General features: G+C 40.1%; 1 protein-coding gene across 3 annotated transcripts in view; it reads right to left on the bottom strand.

Annotated features, from left to right (window-relative positions):
* The window catches only part of PDE8A (phosphodiesterase 8A), a 139,811-nt gene that overhangs the window by 31,655 nt on the left and 83,827 nt on the right, over positions 1–24,329 (bottom strand). For all 3 annotated transcript variants that reach the window (XM_050903002.1, XM_050903001.1, XM_050903000.1), the window contains exons 2-5: positions 6,305–6,361; positions 3,671–3,861; positions 2,461–2,517; positions 87–144 (exon numbers count right to left, since the gene is read on the bottom strand). In XM_050903002.1, coding sequence (XP_050758959.1) covers positions 87–144; positions 2,461–2,517; positions 3,671–3,861; positions 6,305–6,331 — 333 coding nt within the window. In that variant the 5' untranslated portion in view covers positions 6,332–6,361. The remainder of the gene's footprint in view (positions 1–86; positions 145–2,460; positions 2,518–3,670; positions 3,862–6,304; positions 6,362–24,329) is intronic.

Genomic DNA, 24,329 nt, shown 5'->3' with positions numbered 1-24,329 from the left:
CAGTCAGTCACTGACAGCCAAACTAGTTTCTTGCACGACAATTTTGGAATGTCAGAGCAACCTAATAGAGTATAAAACACACATACCCTTGTGAAGCCAGCAGAGATCAGGGGTAATATTGATGACTCTTCACGATCAGCATGCCTTTTAAAGAAGGATGATAAAGTCAGAGATTATTTCTGTAATCAACTGAGACCCACTTTCACAAGCCATTGACTTACCTGTATCCCAGATGTCACGCTAAAGGCTAATATGGCTAGATCCTTATAGGATCTATGAATAAAACATATTTTTTGTGGTTTTTATAAGCGTTCATCTTTGGCATGGATAAGCCAAAATGTTGTTTTCCTTTTTGCATGTAATGAGCTGCTTACATGACAAAAAACTACTGCTTCAAGAAGACAAATTAATTAGCTAGATTGTTGATCTGTTCCTTCTTTTTCAGTACTGGATTCTTTGTTGTTTATGCTGTCCCTAGTCAAAGATACACTTGAAAGTCTACATGGCCAAAGTTTTAAGAAATTACTTCTTATCTGAGTGTACCAAATCTTGGGTGGGATGGATTTTCTAGTGTTGCCTATCCAGTACCTTCTAGTAGGTCACTTGGGGATGACATACTCCTAAAATGAGACATCTGAATCATTTTGATAAACTTGGCTATACTAACTGTTAAAAGACACTCCAACATATGTGAATGTATGGCTGGAATCTAGAAGAAAGGCCATTATGTTAAGTTTCTGTAAATGAGCAGACGGAAGCTGGTCAAGTTTAGCAGATGGCACAATAGCTTTTATTTATGTGTGAAATTTTGAATCTTATGGCACCTCTTATTTTTGTTTTCCATGCACTTGTTTCTTATGCATAAAGAGAATGATGCCTACTAAAGTGCAAGGTTTGCCCAAGATTAAGCAGAGAGAGAAGGGCAGCTGTCAGAAAAATCTCCCCATTCCTCATGCCAGCTATCTGGTAATGCTGCCTCCCAGAAGCACAAAGAAAGAGGACAGGCATTCTGCAGGGAAAAACAAAACAAAACAAAACAAAAAACAATGAACTGAACTGCAGGAAAATGAAGGAGAAGACCCTCCATATGCTGTTGGCTAAATGTCAGACTTTTTCACAAATATGCTTCTTGCAGCAAGAAAGGAAATGTGTGAAAGTTCTCTGTGGGTGAAATCCTAAATGGCAACTTGAGAATGCTTGTGTTTAGCACATGGGAACTTGACACAGTCAACTCAGTCCCAGTGGAAGGCAAACTCACTTCTGAAGTTTCCAGTAGCCAGGGATACTAGACACATCTGAAAAGTTTGAGAACTCAAGCTTCTGAGATATTGTCACCGCAGGGGGCTATTAGCTTGTCCCAACACACAACGTGAACATTTTGAAAAGACAAAAGTGAATTGCAGGGAAAATCCCCTTTTAAGCAACTTCCTAATTGTGAGTCAGCAAGCCCAGCTTCCAAGCTCTCCTCACTTTTGAGAGGAACTGCTGGCCCACAGAACCACAGATATCTTTCTCTCTGATGTACGTGAAGAAGCTCTTGAGTTACTGTTTGCTCTTTCGCCCCTTTTTTTCTCTTTGCTTTTGTATTAGTTCGATGAAAGACAATTCTGACTCTAGAAGCAATGGTTACCATAGTCAGAAGACTTCCCGGCATAAAAACATTAAAGAAGATATTCACAATGGAATCCCTTGAAAAGTTTAATTAGGGTCTTTTGTTCACTAGAGATGGTGGTGGAAAACAGGATTTTTAATGGGAAATTTCAACACCTCAGAACTGGTTTTCAGAATAAATGTTTTCTGAGAAATGGACACTCCCAAAGTTGTACTTTGAGGAAATTATCCTCCATTTATTTCATTTCAGATTAAATATATTGCATTTTTGTTACTTTTACATTATTTTATGATATATAAGTAATGTTTTCAGAGGGAGGAGGAGGAAAAAAGCATATGCACTGCTTCACTGAGATGTCATAATATAGTCTAATTTTTAAAACTTCTACGGTCAGATGCTACTTTAAACTGATCAAATTGTTCTACATCTTTTTTTGTAACTCAGCAGATCTCCTGTTTGTGCTGAGATTAATCAGACTGAAAGACAGATCAAGAAAGGTTCAAAGTGTTATTTTTATTAATACCAAAATACAGATCTATGAGGCAGTTGCACAGTTCTGTACATGATGTTGCAGAGGTTATTTGAAACATACTCCTAAAGCCTCCAGTGATCCGGAGAGGGGAAAAAAAACAAAACAAAACAAAGTGAGACCGCTTTAGTGAAAACTAGAAATAAAAAATCTGGTCCCAGTCCTGCAGTCAAGGATGGTGAAAACTCTATATGGTATAACACATTATCACTAGCACAGTAAGAAGTTCTAATTCAAGTTTTTTAATGTAGTATTTACTTTTCCAGTGCTAAGATTTACATTTTGTGGATCACGTGAAAGTAAAGATATGAGTATTTACCTTCGTACTACACCAATAATGACTGTATTTTCTGAGGGTTTCGTTGTTCTGATAGACCTTTAAATAAAAAGCAACACTTTTTTAAGTTCGCATTTCAGAAAACATGACTTTAGAAAATCTTCACACAGTACTTTTCTTAAAATGTCTCTTTTAAAGGGTTTAACAACAAAACAAAAATAAAATCCCAAGCCTGCTGGACCACTAAGAAAGGAGAATAAATTTAGCAGTATCTGAGACTCCATGAAGGAAAGACAGAGAATGTAGATTAATCTAAACCTCAAATATGCTCAGTGGGGGAATAGCAAAAATTCTCCCCTCTGAAACAGCATGTAATGGACTTGTTTGAAGGACTTGGCCTCACTCATTTAAGGAGCATTTTACTTTATTCTGGGACAGAATGGTAAAAATGTAACAAGGGGAACAGGGCTGATATCTAGTCTTTGCCTGACAAAGATCTTATTTAGTTACTTTAGTTTAGCAAGGAGAAGAGCCTTTGTCCCAGTGCCCTGAACCCACCACACTCACCCAGGGTACATAATCTGACCCCGCCACCCCCACCCCACAGACTGTTATTTAGTCTAGACACATTCCCAAGGGGTATTTCACTGGAAAGTCACTGAAGCAAGGCACCACTGCCTGTCAAGTCTTTGTGGAGAGACTCAGAAAGGCAAATCCTTTTCGCCTTTTTTCATACTTTACAGCAGTTTGTGAAAGTATTTTTGGAATCGGTTTGTAACTTTGCTCTTCGTAACAGATTTTCAAACGTTGTAGGTATGGAAACATGCACACTAAATATTGCCTATTTATTTGCATCTGGAGTTACTCAACAGCAAGTGACACTTCAAAAAATTCAGAACACTAATGAAGTGAATGTATTCATTAAATTGCTTGGTGGCACATGCGATCTTTGCAGTTAATTTAATGTGCAAACAAGGAACCGGGTATCTGGGGGGAAAAAAACCCAAACCAGTTCACTATGGCAAGAAATCGAGCCAGACTGAGCTTCAAATATCATAGCACACAACCAAAACCACTGCAGCTATCAGATGTAAAGAGCTGAGGCAACATTATTTGATGATGCCAGTGGACATGTGTCCAAAAAAATATCAATGTTCGATAGATTTTATAAAAGGGTCATACAAAAGCAAAAAAACTTTGATGATGTGTTAACTATATAATAAAACATTAATTACACTGACATGGTGCTTACCTGCATAATGCTTCTGCATCAAAATATCTGGAATGTCTATGGTCAATAATGATAATGTCATGGTGTTTATCAAGAAAACATTCTAGTGCAGACTCAGGTGTCCTGGCAATATTACATCGAAATCCAGCTTTCTCGCATGCCCAACAGAACCCGTTACTCTGGTTATCTTCTTTGGCAAACACTAAAAGTACCTGGGTTAAAGACAGACAGTGAATCATTACAAACAAGTCTTACACATACAGTAGCTTCTGTGACTTTTGCCTGTTTTTAACATGTTTTTTAAAGCCACTGCCAAGGCTTAATCCATTGTTTTTAACAGAATTGCTTTCTACAGACTACTGCTTTTTATAACTGTCTGTATACAGAGGTGCTTCAAGTGGATAAAACAGTCTGCCAGAGCCATTTATATCCACATGGGATGAACAAGTTTGGGAAGTGGCTCTCTCGTCATTAGCTACAAAGAGAGCTTAGGCAATCAGTTGAGACTAGATGCCCATGTTTCAGAGGGTGTACATGAAATAACGAGTCTACTTTTCTTCACTGAAATTGTCTCACATACAACCGTTCTTGGGTTTTATTTTTCTCACCAGGATCATATTCCAGGAAAAAAAATGCCATGGTTCACCTTGTGTGAATTAATATTTAATGGTGCTTCAATGGCATGATAAAAAATGTGCTTTCCTTTTCATCTCATTCTAGTTCCCCAAAGTACTGGATGCAGCCCTCTCTGCGGGGTTTCTGGAAACTACAGACAGGCTGGTCAAGATGAACTCATGCAAGACTGAAATCATAAGCAGTACCTCTGTATATGGAGTACGTCCCCATGTGACTCCTATGCAAAGCTTGCCATGGGATTTATATCACAGAAGGAGATCACAGTGGTTGAAATCCAGAACTGGAAGTCAGATCTATGAGCCAGTACTTGCTCTGTCCTAATTTGCTGTGTAATTGCCAATAACATTAATCTCTTTGAGCTTTTTAAAAATCAACACAATGCCTACATACTCCAAGTATGATAAGGCCCAATTCCTTCTAAAATGTATTTCAAATTCTAGAATTGAATACAGTACAGAAGGTAAACATAAAGTCTGCTAAGGAAGACTCTCACTGACGTGATTATGCTTTGCGTCAGGATAGTATTTTGTAGAAGAAAACTTATTTTGCCTGAAAGAATACACAGAATGGCAGACTATAGATCTATGTTAGTGTTGATTTTGTGGATGACTCAGTATATGCAGCCTATTGGGAAAGATGGATAACTAAACCAGCATTTGGTCTATCGTCCCAAGACACCAATCTTTCAGTAATTTAATCAAACCACACTTAGATACATGCTCTGGTCAGATAATAACGTGGAGCATGTGTAACTCACACCACATCCCACTGCCGTTTATCTTCTGGGTGATTTTAGGAATTCCAGTGCTGGTTACACTTTGGACCAGGCCGGTGGAATGTCTACCAGTAAATCTTAACATTTCCATGTACTGCATATTTTTGTAAGAATGAAGGACTTTGTACTCAATTAGTTCAGATTCCTTTTATAGCAATCTGCAAAACTGTTTGCAAAAACATATCATAGTTTGGGCTATATTTAGTGAAGTTAATTTATAACACTCTTTAAGAGTGGAAGAATGGTTTTCAGCAATAGCACAGAAAGTCAGCAGATCTGAGTTGTATGATTGACTCTGGCACAAATGTGATGTTGTGTAACTTCTCCTTCCCTCATACCTGCCAGCTATATTACCAGGATAAACTGGTAGAATTTTAGAGTGGCCTATGACTGGACAAAAGTGATACAATAAAGGATGCAGAAATATTCGAGGAATGTTTCTGATTTATACTTGGGGAACAGCTGCATGAGGCTGTCCTAAGAGCCGATGTTTGATGATATTACTGTCTGTTCTGACAATAGCTCAGGAAGATGTTGAACTGCATTTCTTGAAGACAGACATTTTCAAATTATCAGGTCTAGATTACTTTCACTCAGGAGTTTTGTAATTACTGACTGAGGAACATCTTGGATTATTAATGGTTCAGTATGCCTTGGGATACAGGAGAATTTTCAGAGGAAGTCTAAAGGAGTCATGTATCTGCAAACCTCATACCCATCCCAGACAAAATAAGGGGACAACTGACATACGACCTTTATTAATAAAGAGATAAAGGAGGATGACTTAATGCCAGTCAACAATGAATAACAAAAAAACATACTTTGCCAAGCTCACTTCGTATCTTTTGTGATGACGTTGCAAGTTTGGTTGATGCTAGTAATAATGCTGGTGTTATAGACCTTGACAGGACGTTCGGCTTAGTATCACTTTGATGAGATTTTGATTGACTACCAGTAAAACACAAAACAAGGCACACACTAAACTGATTACAAGGTAACTGATAGCAGAAAGAACTACAGATAGCTCTATTTTTATGAGCTGAGAGATGGTTGGAGAAAAGAGTTAGGCAGGATTTTTAGGATATCACATAGAATGTCATGATAAAAATCTGTTTGGTGCACGTTATCACTTGACAAAAATGCTCTGTGAAGATCTCTATACCCGAAAAATTCCAGTCATAAATTTTAAGCTAACATCTGTGATGTTTTAGAAATTAAGACTTCAGTCTGAACTGTTGTATTACCTGAAGTTGATTTTGATGAAGTCTCATAGGGCCAAACTGCACATCTGTTACTGGTGCCTAGAAGAAATAAGAAGAGATCTTATTAATACATATACACTTAGGGAAGAAGAAAAATTAGCTCTGTTAGAGAAGACATTTCTTATTTACCACCATCTCACAGATATATTGCTATCGTTATGAGGCTGCTTCTTCATGAGGGTCTTATTCTGCTTTTGTAAATTTATATGCTAAGCTGCATTAACACAGTTAGAAATCAACAAGCTATTCTTCAAGTCATTTTTTTATTGTTATTTTAAACATAAAGTAATGGATTAAGTGATGGAAGTTTGGTAGACAGATTGTTATTTTTCTGTATCCTCTGTATCACTCCAGCTGTTCTGCAAAACATGGAATTGTTTAAAAATTGCCTTTTTTGAAGTCCAAAAAAGTATTAAATCTCCAGGAGAAAGGCAAAAATACGTAACTTTGCTCTTAGAATTTCACATGTAACAGGTGCCCAAGAGTGCTACAAAAACACACTAATTTCATTTCTGCAAGAGCTTTTTGCTACATTCCCTCCTTCTCGCCCAGCCCCTCCAGGAGGGGTTTCAGAACTCAGATATTTGTATTTGACGATGCATGTATTCAGCATGCAACTTCACTTCGAAAAACCCTGCAAAAATGCTGTCATATGTCATGCTTTCTGCATGCCAGCGATTCCCACATTAGATTCTGTTCAAGTAAAACAGGCAAACAGTTTAGCTTAGGATGCACGAACTGAGCTGGGATCCTTCCCTCTCATGTGTCACTTCAAGGAATGGAGGTCAATGACCAGAAGTGCTGTTTATCACAACTGTTTCTCTTTGATACGATTAATCATTAATCAAGCTTGAATGTGAATGACTCTTCAATTGGTATGGGATGGACTTTCTGAAGTAGTTAAACACATAAATACAGAGGGAGACTCTAACAGGATTACACAGGTTAGGTTCTTTGGGAATTCCCACGAGGCAAGTATCTGCACTTTCATGTGCTTAAATATTTTTCACCTCTTGTCTCAGAAATGAAAACTAAAAAGCAGGAATAACAATGCTCCCGATTCAAAACGGGAAACAGAGTCCAACCAATGGTCCTTGGAGTTACATAGACTTTTCAAAGGTAACTAGAGTAAAAAAGCAGAAGAAAATTATTTTTGGCAATGCAGTAAACGGAAGACATCTCTGGATTCATATGTACAAAGAAAAGATCTGTTGAGAACAAAGGTGGCATTTTTACGTTGTTGTTTTTCAAAGTAAAACCACACTTGAAGATCAGATTTATTGCTTTGCAGTCTAGAATTTTTCCAGTAAGTATCATCAGCATGTCCCACAGAAAAATCTTTTAGAATTACACGCTCCATTCTTTCTATGACCTTACTGCTCCATTGCTCAGCCCTCAGAGTTTCTCATGTGTGATTTTATTTATTTATCAACTTGAAAATCATCACGGCAACATTCAATAAGCAAGAAACATGAGTCAAGGAAAAACGGCAACATAGTGCCTGCAAAAACAAGCCAGGAACCAGTGTTTGCCTGTGTTATTTAAGAGGGCCTCTAAAAGCTGATGTTAAAATGACATGGAGGTGTTTCAGATTTACTCTCAGTCATTCTGGTCAGATTGGCTTAGTTTAAATACTCTCCAGTCAATTTTTTCTGATTTTGAGACCAAAAATCTCTCTTCAGTTGGAAAAATCAAGCTGCTTTATTCTCCCTTGTGGCCCATCATCCAATTATTCAAAATGTGCACTAGAAAATAGCAAATACTTTTGCTGATAATGCACATAGCAGGGGAGAATCCAGCTCTTTGCACCAGTGTTACTAGTTTTGCAGCACTGACAGTAGTAACTACTTGTTCTGAATCAGTAAGATCAGCAGAAATGCCTGAAGGACACAGAGGGAGCATATCTATTGAGTAAGAGATGCCTTTGTACAGTCACTTCTCTGACCATAACCACACTTCAAATTAAATTTTGAAACATTTATTTTGTACACTCCAGCTGCCAGCATAAAGCAGCAAGTGTTTTCAGTTTCACCAAGAGATGGGCCTCAGCTGTGAGGTTCAGATCCCGAGCTGAACTTCACTGGTGTTTGGGGGTATGTAAAACCCCATCTACCAGGCCAGTGTACCCTTGGACTACCAGTCCCAGTCCCAGTGGAATTTTAACAAATGAGATAAACCCAGTATTGCCAGTTATTTCTTTTCAGATGCTTCTTTCTCTTAAAAAGGTTGCAAATGAATGGTCTTCAAAGTATTTAAAGGACTGAGCCTGAAAAACATTTTTCTGCCAGAAACTTGTGGCCATTTCTACACTGAAAATACCTGTCTATGCACCATTTAAGCTTAAGTTACAAGCACTGCCCAAATGAGATAAACTGTCTTGTTACATGTTAACTTGCTGTCCTGAGTAGAAGAAAAACCCCGGTCTGCATCTCAGCTGGAAAATTTTGGTGAACTCCAGTTAATTCTTAATCCTGTTGAAATCTGCTAAAATAACTTGATTAATCATTTCAACTTTTTGTGTGCTGCTGGTAGTACTGAGAAGCAACATGCTGATTAAGTACTGTGTCAAAAATCAAGGCTTCAGCAAGGATTAGCAGAAACTCTCTGCTATCGGTGAACTAAATGAGCTTTAAAAACACCTCTAATGCTGCAAGCTCATAACAAAACCAAACCCAGCCAAAGCTCCCATGTATAGTAAATGCACAAACGCATCTTTATTCACTCACACCTTTTGCTACTTCTTCCTTGAAGTTTCTTTCCTACTTGGAAAACAAAAACCCAAGTACATTTTCAGATTGACAGACATGACTTATGCATGTGACAGCCTTCCAGGCAGGCACAAACCTGTAAGAAAGTGTATGAGAAGACAGAGGTAGAACTAGTTGTAGGTTCCTGGAGTTGATCATGCTAGAGCTGGGTCCCTTGCCAAAGAGCCACTGATGCAAACTTCATGAGTAAGTACAGCACATGTGACCGTGGCAAGACCTGAGTCCAGGACACTTTGAGCACCCTGACTATGAACGCAAGTCTTTTGAAAATCCTTCCTTGGCCAAACAACCTTAGAGGCCAGCCTATAACCTGGAGCCAGGGACCAAATCAAACAGATGGTAGGACGGGGTCCTGCTGCAGACTTCTGACAGCATAGCCTGCTCTCATTGCAGCCCCATACTTAAACCATCCCAAGAGTGCAGGCTGGCGCCAGGGCTCATGGTCTCAAAGACATCTAAATGCTAGAATAGTTTGCAACAGTAACTAATTCTCAGGCTTTTGAAAACACAAACATTTTGGCTCGTCTGTGCTAGTGCAACTTCCACAATAGCTGCAGCTCAGTTCCTCTAGGTCTGGGGAGTGAGAGATGCCTGTAATAGCAGGCTGCAGGTCAGCAACTAGTAGTTAGCTTTAATTGCAGACAGCAGCTCAGTTACTGCAGCAGCAAGTGTTTACACCCTCTGCTTAGAGACACAGCAGATAATCAACTCCAGGCTACTTAAAATGCTTACACACAGCAATTGCAGCCATTTTACATTCTCTGACCCGCGAACTACTGCTGGTAGCATTTATTTTCCCCAAAGTTTGCCTTTCTTCTTTGAACACCATATTTTCTCTTCTGTCGAACCAGGCCTGGCCCTGGCACAAAGTGAGATCCATGCCAAGGCAATGACATTAGCCACACATATGATAGCTGTCAATGGGGAGGTCTTCTACTGACTGCTGTGTGCAGCTTAATACTCGCTAGAAATGATCTTCATGTTGTAGCAGCTAAGTTGCAAACATTGAAATTGCTGATAGAAATACTTCATGTTTCCAATGTCCAGAGAAAAGTGAATGTTTGGTAAATAAAAACAACTGAAACAAGCTTTAAAAAGACAGACCCAAACAACTGCGACTGATCTGATTAAAGTACAACAAACTCAATGTTGACCTGATATAACCTGGTAAAGTACTTCTTGCTATGAGTCATTCTTCACATTTTACCAGAACAGAATCTACAGGAATGGTCTGTTCATGGTTGCTAGGTTGGGTTTTTTTTCTTCCTACAGCTAGAAAAACTTTAAATGAACTTGCTCAATGAATAAATGTAGAAAGGAATAAAGCGTGGAAATAAAGCCAACTTGATCCACATGCTCCCTATCGTGATAAACTGCCTGGTTGGCATGTGGGACACATCAAAGCAGCCCACAGGTCTCCTATTTGCTAGAGGTCTCATATCTTGGCTTTCTCCAAAATGCCTCTCTTACCATTACCAATTGGAAAGGAGAGCAAACCTCCTAAAAGGGCAGAGTCAGCCCCCAAAAAATCCTTTGGCTATTAACTCCCATGCAATACTCCTGCTATGGAGGGGCAAACACATTCCTTCTGGAGGCTGATTTTCTTAAGTCACTTCTTTTATGAAGCTTTTGTGGGATGTTTTAAAGCAGAGCCCTGCACAGCCCAAGGTAACCCTCGTCAGAGCCGGGACCGCAGGCTGCTGCAGCACTACACGCTCACGAGAAGGGCTGGCCGAGGAGCTGCTGGCATCGTGGGGAGCAGCAGCGCTTGCCTGAAATCCTCCTCCACAATCCACAACTGCTCCATCACCTCCTTTCTGCCACAGATGGGGCTGTGCGGATGACAGGAATGACTCTTCGTCTGGGCATGTAATTGCCATGCACAGCCCTGGCCTCCTGCTAGTATCCCTCCCTAAAGGGCAGCTGGTAGCAGTTCTGCTCCTGCTGCTCTTCTCGCCTTTTCCAGGTTAGAGTTTGCGGGAGGAGATGTGACAGCTTATTTTCCCTGCAACTGACTTGAACAAAGAAGTGACACAAACTTTTGCTGAATGGATTGCAGATGGAAACTGCTGCTGTACAGCTAACATCCGCATTTAGAAAGCAGACAATGAGAAGAGAATTTCTGTTAGTAGTTTAACACTCAATAACTGCCTCTTCAAATAAAGACTTCACCCTCAAGGCTCTGACTCATTATAACATGAGACACAGATAACTACAATGATGAGACATAAGACTTTATCGCTGGTCCTAATGGACTACAGCCAGCAAAATTCATCATTTTACTCAGATCAATATTTTAAGACATCACAAAAAAGTGTTTTATCTAATTTTAAAATATATGCTTAAGCTTTCTACATATACTAGGTACGTGATATAAATCAGCATGAGTTGACTCATCACAGCAAGATTTGACAGTCTTGATCAAGATATGCTAGGAGCTATAGGACTGTTAACATAAACTGAATTTTGATAATTCTAAGAAAAACACAGGGATGAATTTTACAAAGGAAAAAAATACCCTTTTTCTTAACCTGCTGTTTTAAGCATAGATTTATCAATCCAGAAAATGAAACCTCAAATGAACTCATAGATTTATACCATACCTTAAACTTTAACTGATTCAGGATCTATTAAGGGCAGAAATTTGAATTCTACAGGACAATACTCTTTCTCAGAAACCTTAGCCAAATCCTCTTGGACGCTGAAAGCTAGGAAATAACCCACTCGGTATAAACGGGCATGACAAGGTCCAGGATCTAGTCCACCCAGGTCATACCAGCGTGATGCCTCTATCTAAACAGAGAGGGGCTTTGTGACTCGGTGTGGCTAACATTTCTGGGCAAGAAAGTCTCCATGTTCAGGATCAGCTATAGGTTTTCACTATTCACATTTTTCTTTGTTTATAACAATCTTTATCACTTTCTGAAATACATGAATACTAATCCAATCCATGGTCCTTTACCTATTTCTTTCTCAGTGGAAATCTATCTAAGTAGAGAACTTAAGACTTGGCTTCCTATTTTCCATGCACTTTCTGCTAGACACTTAACATCACTGTTCCCATCTTCCTTGCAGACCTTGACAGCACTGTTTCGTTGCAAACTTAACATTGGTACAAGTTACATAAAATGCTGGCTGAGCAGATCTTCCTAACACACTGTTCAGAGCATAAAATGAATTTTGTAGTCCACGGGCTGAATTCCGACGTGGTGAGCAACAGTGAAAATTCACAGTAATTCCACCAAATACAAAGATAATATGCTGGATTTACTTCAGTGTAAATGAAGTGGGAGTCTGGCCCCATGCAGCTACTTCTTTTGTTGTTTGGAGGCCACAACAGTTCGAATAAAAAATAAGAGGGAACAAAGCGTCCAAGGTTTCTGCCTTTGCTCAACACATTCAAGGACAAAGGTAAGCCCAGCTCTCAAAGACCCTACGCCGTATGTAGTCAGTTTATTCTTTGCTGAAATACAAAGACAAGCATTCTGAAAGGCAATTAAAATTTACCAGAACTGCTGTTTAACCTAGATGAAACCTGTTAATTCCAGCCCTTGATATTTTTTCCTATTTCTGTTTCATAAAAGATGTAGACAAATGTCACAGACTCAGTAATTTACATAATGTAGCATTCTGACTCAGTGCAATTTGCTTTGATAAAATCTAGCATTTACATTAATCTAAATCGGGTTCCCACTGATGCATCTCTGTCAACAAAACAATACATATTTAGATCTATATTACAAGGTCTGAAGATCACCTGAGGTTCTGTTCCGGTACCTTTTTCCTTTTATCTATTTTCTGTTTTAAATTGACTCCTAGAAGAATTATCTGCAATGCTGCCATGTAATGATACAACAGACAGTGTAAGCGATGGGGTAACATACCCTCTGTTTTCTTAATCCATTTCTTAAGTTTTACATAAATGAGTTCTTGAGAGCCAAACTCTGGCCTCTGAGTCACATCATTAGCAACACAAGAATTTGGACAGCTTGCAGTTTTTGTGAGAAGAAAAGCTTTATCGAGCATAATGAGTTGCCAGAGCTCTCGAGTCAGGCTGCTGGCCCCGTCAGCCATGAGACCCGCTCTCTTATTCCTGAGTTCCTGACAACACCTTTACCGCTCCTAAAATCCAGCCCCTCTTCCACTGCTCAGTCTGGAGGCAAATTTTGGGTTAACCCAGGTCCTGAGGAAGCTACCCAGAAGATATCTACACCCAGCTGGGACTGGGACTGCTTCACTGGTGTGCCAGGACACAGCGCTGAACACTGTGGCTATGCTAGTTTCACCAGGCCTCTCCCGGGCCTGAGGAGGACCCTGCTGATTTTTTGGCTACGTGTTTGGCTTGCCACACATGCCAACCATTATTATATATGTATGTTTGTTTGTTTGTATTCTGGGCCTAATTCCCCACTGCATTTCTTCAGTGTTATTCCACTGCAATAAGTAAAGCTAAATTAGAACAAAACTGGAGTAATACTGTTGTGAAATCGGGCTCACTGCCTTCTAGCACACTTTAGACACAACTGAGAACTCCCATTTTGTACTGTTTATAAATTCTCCCCTTATTCGTTACAGGCAACTTCAGTTATCAAGCTGCAAGCATGGCACTAGCAAAAGTGAATCATTCCATTTTGTTGGGAATAATTAACGATGCTGTCCCAAAGTGACTTTTATTATTATTTGTAATGCGTTAAGGCCTGAGTGGCCTCTGGCCCAGATGAGTGGCCCACTGTGGTAACGTTGTACAATGACAGGACAAAAAGGCAGTCAGCAGTCCCTGCCGTCATTAAAGGTCAGAACTTTTACACAGAACATGCTAACAACTTGGGGGAATTTCTTAGCTCTTGATAGGGTATTTAAGTGATAAAATAAATGTCATTATCACTTAGCGTGCCTACAGCTATTACACAGATCTCAAAACTTGTAGAGGGAGGAAATGGTTGCTGTTTCCATGTTTACATTCAAAGGAACCAAGGCACCAGGGGAGAGAGCCGGTCTCAGCACACCTCGTGCTGAGCCCCGGCATCCCTCAGCATGGCGTCAGGTCCCCCTGCTTCCTGGCCAACCAACAGCAGCAGGCATTGGTGATATTGGGACCATTTGATAATAGCTGATATCTGGAAAACACCCACTGATTTCTGAAATTCAAAATGATAGTTTCTGATAACTCAAACACAATTTACATTACAACTCAGTAACCGCAGTGTTATCGTAAGTTTCTAAGGTAAGCAGATACAACTCCAGCAAAGCAACTATGTAAATCGCACACTACGTACTTCCACAAGAGTCCTCATTCTCAATGAACCGCACACCAAGAAGGGACGGAATAAATCACAGACAAGTCAGAAAAAGAAAGCCATCTACTCATTAATCCACACTGACTTTTTCTCTCCAAAGAGAACAAAGTTGAATGGAAACCAGTCCTCACATCAAAAGCTATTCAAATGTAGCAAGTTGTATTTGCTGCGGCATCTACCTGATTCAGAGATCCCTTATAGACCTGTATGCTATGCACAAGTCCACAGGGCTTGAAATTTCATCTATTTGTCTGTTTAGAAGAGAAAAAATGTGAATCATATGCTCCACAACAACCCTGGAGATGTGAATGCCCTTAACACTGGTCTGTGCGCCATGGCCATCATTTTGCCAAATGCTTTTATGACCAAACAGCACTGAATTTAAAATGCTTTAGGCCTTCACCATCTTAAGATTTGAGATGGCTCACTGGGATCTTCGTTAAGGTCCCCACTTTCTGACTGAAAGTTTTTCAATAACTTCTCCATTCAGGCCACATACGCACAGAGCTTTGTCTGGAGGCTGTGAGCTCTCCCCACATCAGATCCCTGGGCTGCTCACTAAACTACAGCCAAATATTTCTGTGTGGTGAGGGCATGCTGTAGAGCATTTGTAGTTATATCCTGCACTAAGAGAAAAACAGCAGCTTAAATGATCTGGCTTGTACTTTAGAAGAATTTTTTAAACCCTATAATAATGGTTTTCTATACATAGGTTGCAGAAATGGATGCCTTTATCAATGCAAAAAAAAAGTAGTATGAACATTTTCAGCTGTTCAAAGTCAGATATAGTTTTTAAGCGTTTATCTCTTTGGAGAGTCCAGCTTAAGGGTAACAGGAATAGAAAGTGCAACATGCAGAAACTGAATTGCCTCAGGTGAAAAAAGAGGTCATCTTTAAGGCACTAGCACCTAATTCCATGTTTTATTTGTTTTTTTACAAAATTCAAGGGTCAGCTAGAATATCCTGCACTTCAAAGCAAATGTCCTCCGAAGTCAGGCATCCTTGGTATTCTGGGGTTACTTGCAAATAAGGGTTGTGATTGCCTTTGTGAGACCTTAATTCGCAGGCAGCTGAACAGCACGTATGTGTGGATATTACACCTCTCTGAGTTTCAGCAGCTACTCCCTTGTACTCCAACAACTCTGAGACCGCTCTGTTTTCCCTTTTGCAATCAGGACCAGCCACACTCTAGTCTCACAAAACACTTTAAAGGCAGCCACATAAAAACAGTGTGTCTAGCAATTCCCAGAAGGCTGAGAGACCTATTTCCTCTTCCCTTTTCCCCTCACCTGACACAATCTGGTTACTCCACTGGCTAGGAGAGCTATAACTGAGCTCTGGGGACCAACTAACTCCTCATACGCCGGCGTCAATATAAAAGTTTCAGTGTGTTACCCTCTCTCATCTGTTGGCAGAAATAACCTCTACCCAGATGTAAAGGCTAGCCAAGAAGACAGAAAAGAAATTGGTCTTTAAGTCTTGCACGTCATCAGCCAAGACACATTTGAAACCAGAGCATTAAGTATGTGGCATTTGCATCACTCCAAACAAAGAAATCCAGCCTCAGCTTTACCAACATCTTTGTCTAACTGAAAAGGAACTTCTCATTCGCCTACTGCTGCCTCAGGTGTACTAATTCTGCAGGCTTTAGCTGACTTTCCATCCCCCCACTTGAGCAGACACTTTAGTACAAATACTACATTCTTCTGGCTCAGAGGGAAATTCTTGCTGCCTGCACTTTAACAGTTGAGCTGCACAGCACTCTGGGAGACTTAAATATGGCACAGTAGTTCTATTGTTTAATATTATTAAAACTGCTTGCTCTCTTGTGATTCTGCAAGGTCCTGAAGTGTAGCAGTAAGTGCTAATCTGTTTCATATCTATCAGCTAGTTCACTTCTTTCTAGTGGATACCACTTCCTAGTTTTACTTTAGAGATGATTACAGATGCATCAGGATACAATAGATCTCCATCGTTATCAGTTTTATTTTTTTCTTTACGCACATGAATTTCAGTGGCAGTTGTCCTTGAACCATCTGGATTTGAACGGTCAGCTGACTAAAAGTTCCAGTCTATCAGGAAGATTTCCAATTACTTTCTTTATGTCAAACAAACTTTTCATGTCTTGATCTACCAGCGCTGCAATTGCCACAAACAGATCAAGCAAAGCAAGAGAGTACAGCACAAAAATAGCATAAACCAGTCAGTGGATCTGCTAGGCTTCCTAGAAGATCTCTATTCTGTCCGAAGCCTCCACCAGTTAAGGAACAAACTTGCTTTTTCTATTGTCATTAATAACCCATTGTTTGTGCTGACACAGTTCAGGCTTTACTGACCATAGTCATTTTTTGTATCTGCTGCCACCATTATCATAAAAGCATACATTTCCCAAGCAGTGTCAAATGGCCTGCAGCAAACTGCTGTCAGATTACAGTTGGGCAGGTAGCAAACTGAGATTACCCCTCCCAACCAACTGAGAACTGCACACGAGCTCCTGCGATTGCTACTTTATCTCACACATCTCCAGCCTTCGCATATGTGGGCATCCTGGATGCGCCAGTTGATTTTAATCCTCCGAGACTGGATGGTGACAGCATGGAGCTGCCTCCTTCTTCTTCCCCATTCTCCCAGCCATCTGCCATGCACAACACCTTCACACAGCTTACTCAGGTGTCTGTGAACCTGCTGGACACTGCTGGCACGTGGTTTTCTGTATGGTGCAAAAAGCGTGCTCTGCCCACCTTAAGTCAGCACGAACTCACTTGTGCTCTATCCAGTACCCTACCTGGGAACTGCTCTAAAAGACAGCAAAGATGAAGTCTCTGAGATGTAATTTCGCAGGTAGAATAAATGCTAGGTCGGTGGGACAAAGGCCAGTACAGTGAAAGAGAAATGTTCAATACTGATAATAAAAATTTCAGTATTTTTGTTTATTGAATACAGGTTTACCAGGCTGAGTGCAACTGTCTACTGATATTTGAGAAAACCAAAGGAGAGGTTCTTGGCACTCAAACATTTTCTAAATAGAGAACTTTGTCTCCAATAAATGAAGACTTGAGACTGCAGGCATATTCAAGATGTTTTTTTAAAAAATATGAGGAAATTCACAGTCGTACATCCTTTTTTCACTCTAAGGTTTAGCATTAATTTTGCCTGTTCACACCAATGACCAATCCAACAGGTTAACTCCAGGTTTTATCCTAAGGAGGAAAACAGACAAATGAATTTAAGAGCGCTGGGGATTCCTTCTTTCTTTTGACCACTAGGAACTTCACTGGCTGAGGGGACGAGTGACTGGCTTCCTCTAATACAGATGCCTCTTCATTTCTGAGGACCTACCGGGTAGTTTGAAACCTGACACTGGTTTTCTGCTTCAGGCTGGTTCAGTAACACACAGTGCTTCTGCCAGCCCACAGGGCTCGTTAAATATTACACACTCGGTAGATGGGATCACTCTTTTTTTTTTCCTTAAGTACAGTAGAACCTTTTTACAGTTATGCCAATCCCCCTAAACTTTGCATGTCTTTACTAAAGTGGGGTTTTCATCATAATCGGAATTGCAATTAAGTAGAATTTGATGCAGCAAAGCAACTTTTCATTCTAGTTCTCTTGTAAACAGAATTTTACTCTGTCTGGATTTGTAGGCACACTCCATTTTATTTAACTGAAAAAAAATCTGTTTAAAAAAAATCAACTATACTATTACCTTTGATACAAAGCAATCTCTACACATTCTGCCCACGAGTAGCATTTTCTTTACAAAAGAACTGCTGCATAGGCCAAAGACGACACTGTTGGTATAAAATAAATTATTATGGAGCATGATTTTCTCTCTAGAAATGCACAAGCAACCAATATGTTACCACCTCCTAGTAAAGTTTCACAGGACTAAAGCTGTGGCAACTGAGGTCTCAGCAGAGCAGTCTCCCATGAGGCAGCTCCTTTTTAATAAACAACCCATCAGCAAGGAAGCCCATAAAGCACTCTGCCACTGTAGTCGTTAACTGGGAAACAAATTCAGCTGGGTATCAAATAGCCAGTTAAGATGAAATCCTGCCCACAGTGAAGTTCATTGACATCGGTACTGTCTAGATATACTCTCTCCGGGTACAGTCTTTGTATTTCTCAAATAAAGTACAAGGACCATAATTATGCAGATAATAATCTATAGATGTTGAATAGCCTCCTATATAATCTCTAGGTAACCTTGAGATTTCCAGGAAAGAGAGACATCATCTGGAGATCCTTGCATCAGGTACTTTTACCAGTTATATGATGGCAGTGACACTTTCACAGGGAGTCTTGCTGCAGTTACAAAGTTTGAAGGAAAGATCTGTAACATGCAGGAATAAGAACACGGGGTAAGAAGAGAAGATGCAAAACCACTGCATAAATCTATAACGTAAACATGTGCATTCATCTGCAAACTGCATAGACAGATAACTGCTGTATAAAAACATGAACACTTATGAGCACACAGCGAGCAATGGTTAAAAGGTGCATTTGGTCAAGCAGATGTGGACTTTTCATGTGTCATTTGGACAGACATTTTAAAACGGGGCTTGTCTTCCCTATAATGTAGGTAGGATGTCAGGAAATTTTTTTTCAGGTTTATCAGTCTTCTCAAGCTACAAGTCCTCAGACCCTACAGTGGGCCCTTCCACAGCGGCTTTTTGAACACCAGCACCGTGTGCGATCTCTGAAATAAGCAGGTTCTCTGCTCCGCCCAGCAAAGACTGCAAAACGTGAGCAGAGCAGAGTCGAGACTAGCGCAGCAAAACAGCTTCTCAAATATTAGGATCACCAGGTACCTACCACCCTCTGCACAATTTTATTGACACCTAAATCTATCTGGCTCATCTAAAAAGGTCTGATGTTGTAGCTAAGACTTGCACAATTGTCCTACGACAGGAATCAGTGCTGGAGCCGTGCACACATGAGGAGCCTGGGCTATTCTGTCACACGCCACTGAGCTCCATGCTGCACCATTTAGTCAGGCAGCAACATCCTCATTTCACTTGGATAACAATGATGAATTAGAAGGAGCTACATGAAAGAAAGAGGCTCCGCTTCATCATTATATAATGAAATGGTGTCAACCTATGCAAAAAAAACCCCTGATTAGTTGCAAGGAAAACTGGCATCCATCCAAAATCAATCTCCCTTGGGATATGAATTCTGGCATCTGACAAGATGGAAGCTCATTTAATCTGTTTTGCAACTATCCAAAATAATGTTTCCACCCTGAACATTTTTGCTTTCTCACTCTGCTGGTTTTTCTAAGAAAGGATGCAATGGGCCTAGGTCTTCTGCTGTGAGCACAAAAGCTTTATGCCAAAGAACAAACAAGAGAAGAGAGACATTAAAGTCCTGTCTGGCGACACCATTAATAAGTTCACAGTCACCATTTCCTTCTTCCTCCCCTGCACCAAGTGTTTCTTCCCAGACAGTGATCCAGACTGCTGATAGCTCTGGCAGGGAGCTTTTACCAGAAATTTTAGCAGGAAATGTTAATTTGCAAGCCTCGGTGTCCTCCCTCGGGGAAGACGGACGTTGTATCTGCACAACCAAACTGTGGGGACTCAGAGCTCCTCAGACCTGCCTGCAACACGCAAAAGAGAAACTCCTCTGTATCTCTAGCAAAGCTGAGTAAAAAACCAACTGTACTCATTTATTTTCTTTTGCCTTTTTCCTCCAAGCAATGAAATACTAGAAGAATGTCCAAAGCAAACAGAAAAATTCTATTAATGAAATATCCAATTTAGTGTAGTTTCATGGCATAACTCTGAGCTCAGCCTGATTTCTAGGACACAAAACCTAGCTGGAAATTTGTAGGACTAGAATAAAACAAAACTGTTGCTTTGTGTAAAAATTCTACTGCATTTCTATAAACCAGTTTAATGGTAAAGATAGCCTGTGTGAAACAGTAAATATAACACATACATTACAAATAAATTAGGTATCAGGGATAAATAGTTTTCTAGTATAAAATCTAACGTCTCATGTAAGAGACAGAAAGGAAAAGCCAGACTCACTTTATTAACAGTTCCAATAAAGCTACAGTAAAACTACAGGTCACTTGGAGAATTAAAAAATAAAAATAAACCTATAAACTCATTGAAGAATAATGTAGATCGGACTCTTGAAAAGTTTTATTACTCAGATAGATCACCTGATTTCCTTTTCTTCCTCTATGAACTTTGAACATAAGGCTGTAATTACTTACTGTAGATGCAGGAGAGAACAGTGTTCTTGATTAGGAAAGCTTTTATCAATAATGGGAAGTTTCATTTGACTTGTTTTATGTGTTTGGATGTTGCTTTGAGCCAGGACGAATGTTCTTACCACATTCATATTTGTGTGGTTAGCAGATTTTTCTGCATCTCTTTTGTCCTTATCCTCCAAAGACAAAACAAATGGTGTGCTGCTAAATGTTGAACTTTGCAATTTGAGCACTACGTTGGGACATGAATATATTTTGACTAACTGTACGAACCACTAACACGTACAATCTAGGCACCTACCACGGAACACCAAAATTCTACTTTTTTTCTTCACTGCTTAATTTGAACCAATACATCGTACTCTGGATGACTTCAGAATATACTATGAGGTGCACAATTTAATCCAGTTATATTTTGTAATCTAATTTTGCTAAGAACATTCAAATGTATTCCAACAAAACAAACATTCTGTGAAACAGCAGGAAAATATTAGAGGTGGCATCAAACCACTACTCCATTAGACATAAATTACTCACAGTATGTTCCCCACAAAACAGAGTAACAAAATTTGCAGGCCACAATATGAGGTTGTACCCAGAAATACTTTCCAGATGAAGCAAGCAAGATCTGCAGTGGTTTTGTGACACAATCGACAATTTCCTGCTATTGGAAGAGAGATTATCTAGTGCATTTGGTGCACGGATTCTGTCTCCTTGCACACGACCTTTTCTGAGTTCAGTGAGCAATGAAAGCTAAAAAGGACACTTGTACAAACGGAAGGTCCATCACAGCTCTCTGTGTCCTTCCTTCTCTGTGCAGCTGGCCCTGAATGCTGAATAGCTGATCACCTGCGAATTATTTTGTCAGACAAATCTAACAAATACTTTGCCTACCAAGCGTGTATGATATTTCAGCTTCATGCCCCTTCTTTATTCTTAAATAATACAACTCTACCATTGCTACCTATGTACTCTTTGGGAAGTAAAGCATGGCTTGTTTGAACCATAAACTAATACTACTTAAAGCATTTAAGACTGATTTTTTTTTTTTTTTTTTTTTTAACAAGAGAAACATGCCTATGTTGGGAATATTTTCCTGATACCGTAAACGTGGAACTACGAGTGTCTCTACTCATATCCCATATATTACATTTCTGCTTCAGATAGAGTTTTAAGACAGAATTTCATAGTGTTTATGACAACTTCATAGCTTAAGTGATGATTTTTCTTTGCAATTCTCCTTTGTATTTTTAGCTTATTCTATTTTTTTTTAATTCTACATGGCATATAGAATTACCAGGACTACCATTTAACTGGCTTGCTATTTTTTCTAGAGTAAGAAGAATCTGTTGGCTCTGCCAGTCAAGAAAAAACATACTTCCCTCAAGTTCGACTTTGAGAATTTAGTTACAGCCTCTACAAGCAGCACTATGCAAATTAATGTTTCCCACGTAAGCTTTTCAGTCTTCAGCAAGAAACACCTTCCGATAAGTATAGACCTATTTTTTACAGTACATGATAGCATATTTTCTTCCTGAAATGTTCCATTATTGCCAGTATTTCTGTCATACAAGATTATTTTTATTTTCTTTTTAATTAGTTATTACTGTTCTGTCACTGCAGTGCTTACCAGTTGGTTTTCCTGACACAACTCTCCCAGTCTCATCTGGAACTCTCCCAGTTTCATCTGGTTGGAAAAACTATGTCCCTTTGACTGCAAGCCACTGGCAATGGTGAGAGCATTCACTTCACCCTCTGTTCTGTCATCTAACACAAGACTGAACAACTGGAGCCTCAAGCTGATCATACTAGCACTCCAGGAGTCAGAGGCAAACATCTGGAATTTATTTGTTAGAAATAAAATGAATGACATCTTTTCAGGAGTTTTAGCTTGCACCTGTACTTATAAATCTCCATGAGGGCAAGTTATGAATAAATTCAATCAGGAGCAGGAGGCAGAAGGCTCTGATTTTGAGCCCTTTGGCTCAACCCCTGTCAAGGGCCCCAGGAAGAAGGTTGGTACTGAGGTGCCCGGAGGCACATTTGTTCAGAGCTCTCCTCTTCCACCGGAGGATAAGGAATACACTACATTAGGCCTCCTGGGGCCCACCGTGCTTTCAGTGCACATGTCCAGCCAGTTCTGTAGAGCAGGTTGGATGGCAGAGCATGCTCTTTTGGTCCCCTCTCCCCAATAATGGAGTGGTCTGTCCAGCCTTACAGTCTGCACAGGCAACTGGGAGTTTCATCCAGCTTTGCCACAGGGGAAATGTAGCCCTGAAGGTTATTTTTGTTGTCTGTAACATCATGAGTGGTTCAAACTTCAGCAGAAGCTGCGAACAGGAATGGAAAAGAGGACAGGAGGAATTTAAGAGGACAGTACTGCAAACAGAGTAGCCATGGGGGGGGGGCAGAGGTCAAAAGAATCAAACACCACCACTGTTATCTGATGGGAGGGCACAAAGGTACAGGATGAACCTCTGAAAATATGTAGAGGAGGGAACAGGGAATACACAGAGAGGAAGAAGGGCAGGGGAGAAACAAAGAGAGAGAAGCCCCTGCCAATTGTTTGGATGAAGTGTTACCTTTGCCTAGGCACTGAACTCATTGTCTGCAGCCGTCTCCTTTCCTGCTTCTTTCCTGAGCCTCCCTCAGCACAGACAGTGCTTGTTCCAAATCGGAAGGTGACTGATGTGGGTCCTGTGCTATGGGCAGGTCTACACCAGGGACTAGATCAACTTCTTTATTTTTACTTGTGCAGAGTGCAAGGTTTTCACTGCAAGGGTTTAACTGACTGAAGTGCAAGATGACCACAACTTACCCAACTTGGCAGCCTGTCTCGGAGAATGTTCATATTTAGGGATTGGTATGATCTTAATGAGACAATCCTATTGCAAATGCAACCAAACACCTGAAGATGCAAAGCAAATTCACACAAGTACCCATGGCTGGGTACTGCATCCAGTTCATTTCTCTATATACTGACTATAGGCCCCATTAGGGATGCAGGATGCTGGAAGAACAGGAACTCTGTATTGGGGGGAACCCATTATATTCCTTTCTGACCATAAAGGAAGATACTCTGAGGGAAACAGCATTTTTGTTTCTGCACATGAAGAAGTCAGAAAAGACAAAGAGAACTCAGCATTTCAATGAGGTGACAGCCCACATGCTCCACACTCTGTACTCGGACTATTTCCAGTTACTGAAAACATCACTGAGACAGTGCAGCAAAACTGAATTTAGTAGAGAAAGGCACTAGGCAAAATGTTCTGTCTGTACCTTAATAAAAACCTTAAAAAAATAAAGACAAACTCAACCCCCACAATGGTGGGCCGGTTCCTGTATACCAACTCCAGCACACCCTGTTGGTCTGCTGTCATCAGATGTTCCCTGACTTTTTCACTGCTCTGCAGGGCAACTCCAAATGTTCTGAGTTGTGGGTTTTTTTCTTTTTCTGTTTGGTTTTGTTGTTTTGGGGGGGTTTTTTTGTTTGTTTGGTTTTTTTTAAAGGACTTTAGAGGATTTGTTACAAGAACTGCTTTCATTAAGTGATCAACTGCTCTTTGCCAAATACACAAGCTCTTTAGGGAAAGGAAAAATAGGATTTGGAGACAGAGTAACACTAACCTGGGGGGAACCATTTGGAGCACTACAGACCTAGGGAAGAGCTAAGGAAGCACAAGACTCAAGTACCATAAGGTACACAGTGTGCCCTATTT

This window comes from Gymnogyps californianus, chromosome 11, assembly GCF_018139145.2.
Source record: "Gymnogyps californianus isolate 813 chromosome 11, ASM1813914v2, whole genome shotgun sequence".
NCBI lineage: Eukaryota > Metazoa > Chordata > Aves > Accipitriformes > Cathartidae > Gymnogyps > Gymnogyps californianus.
This window is presented reverse-complemented; position numbering and strand designations above follow the sequence as displayed.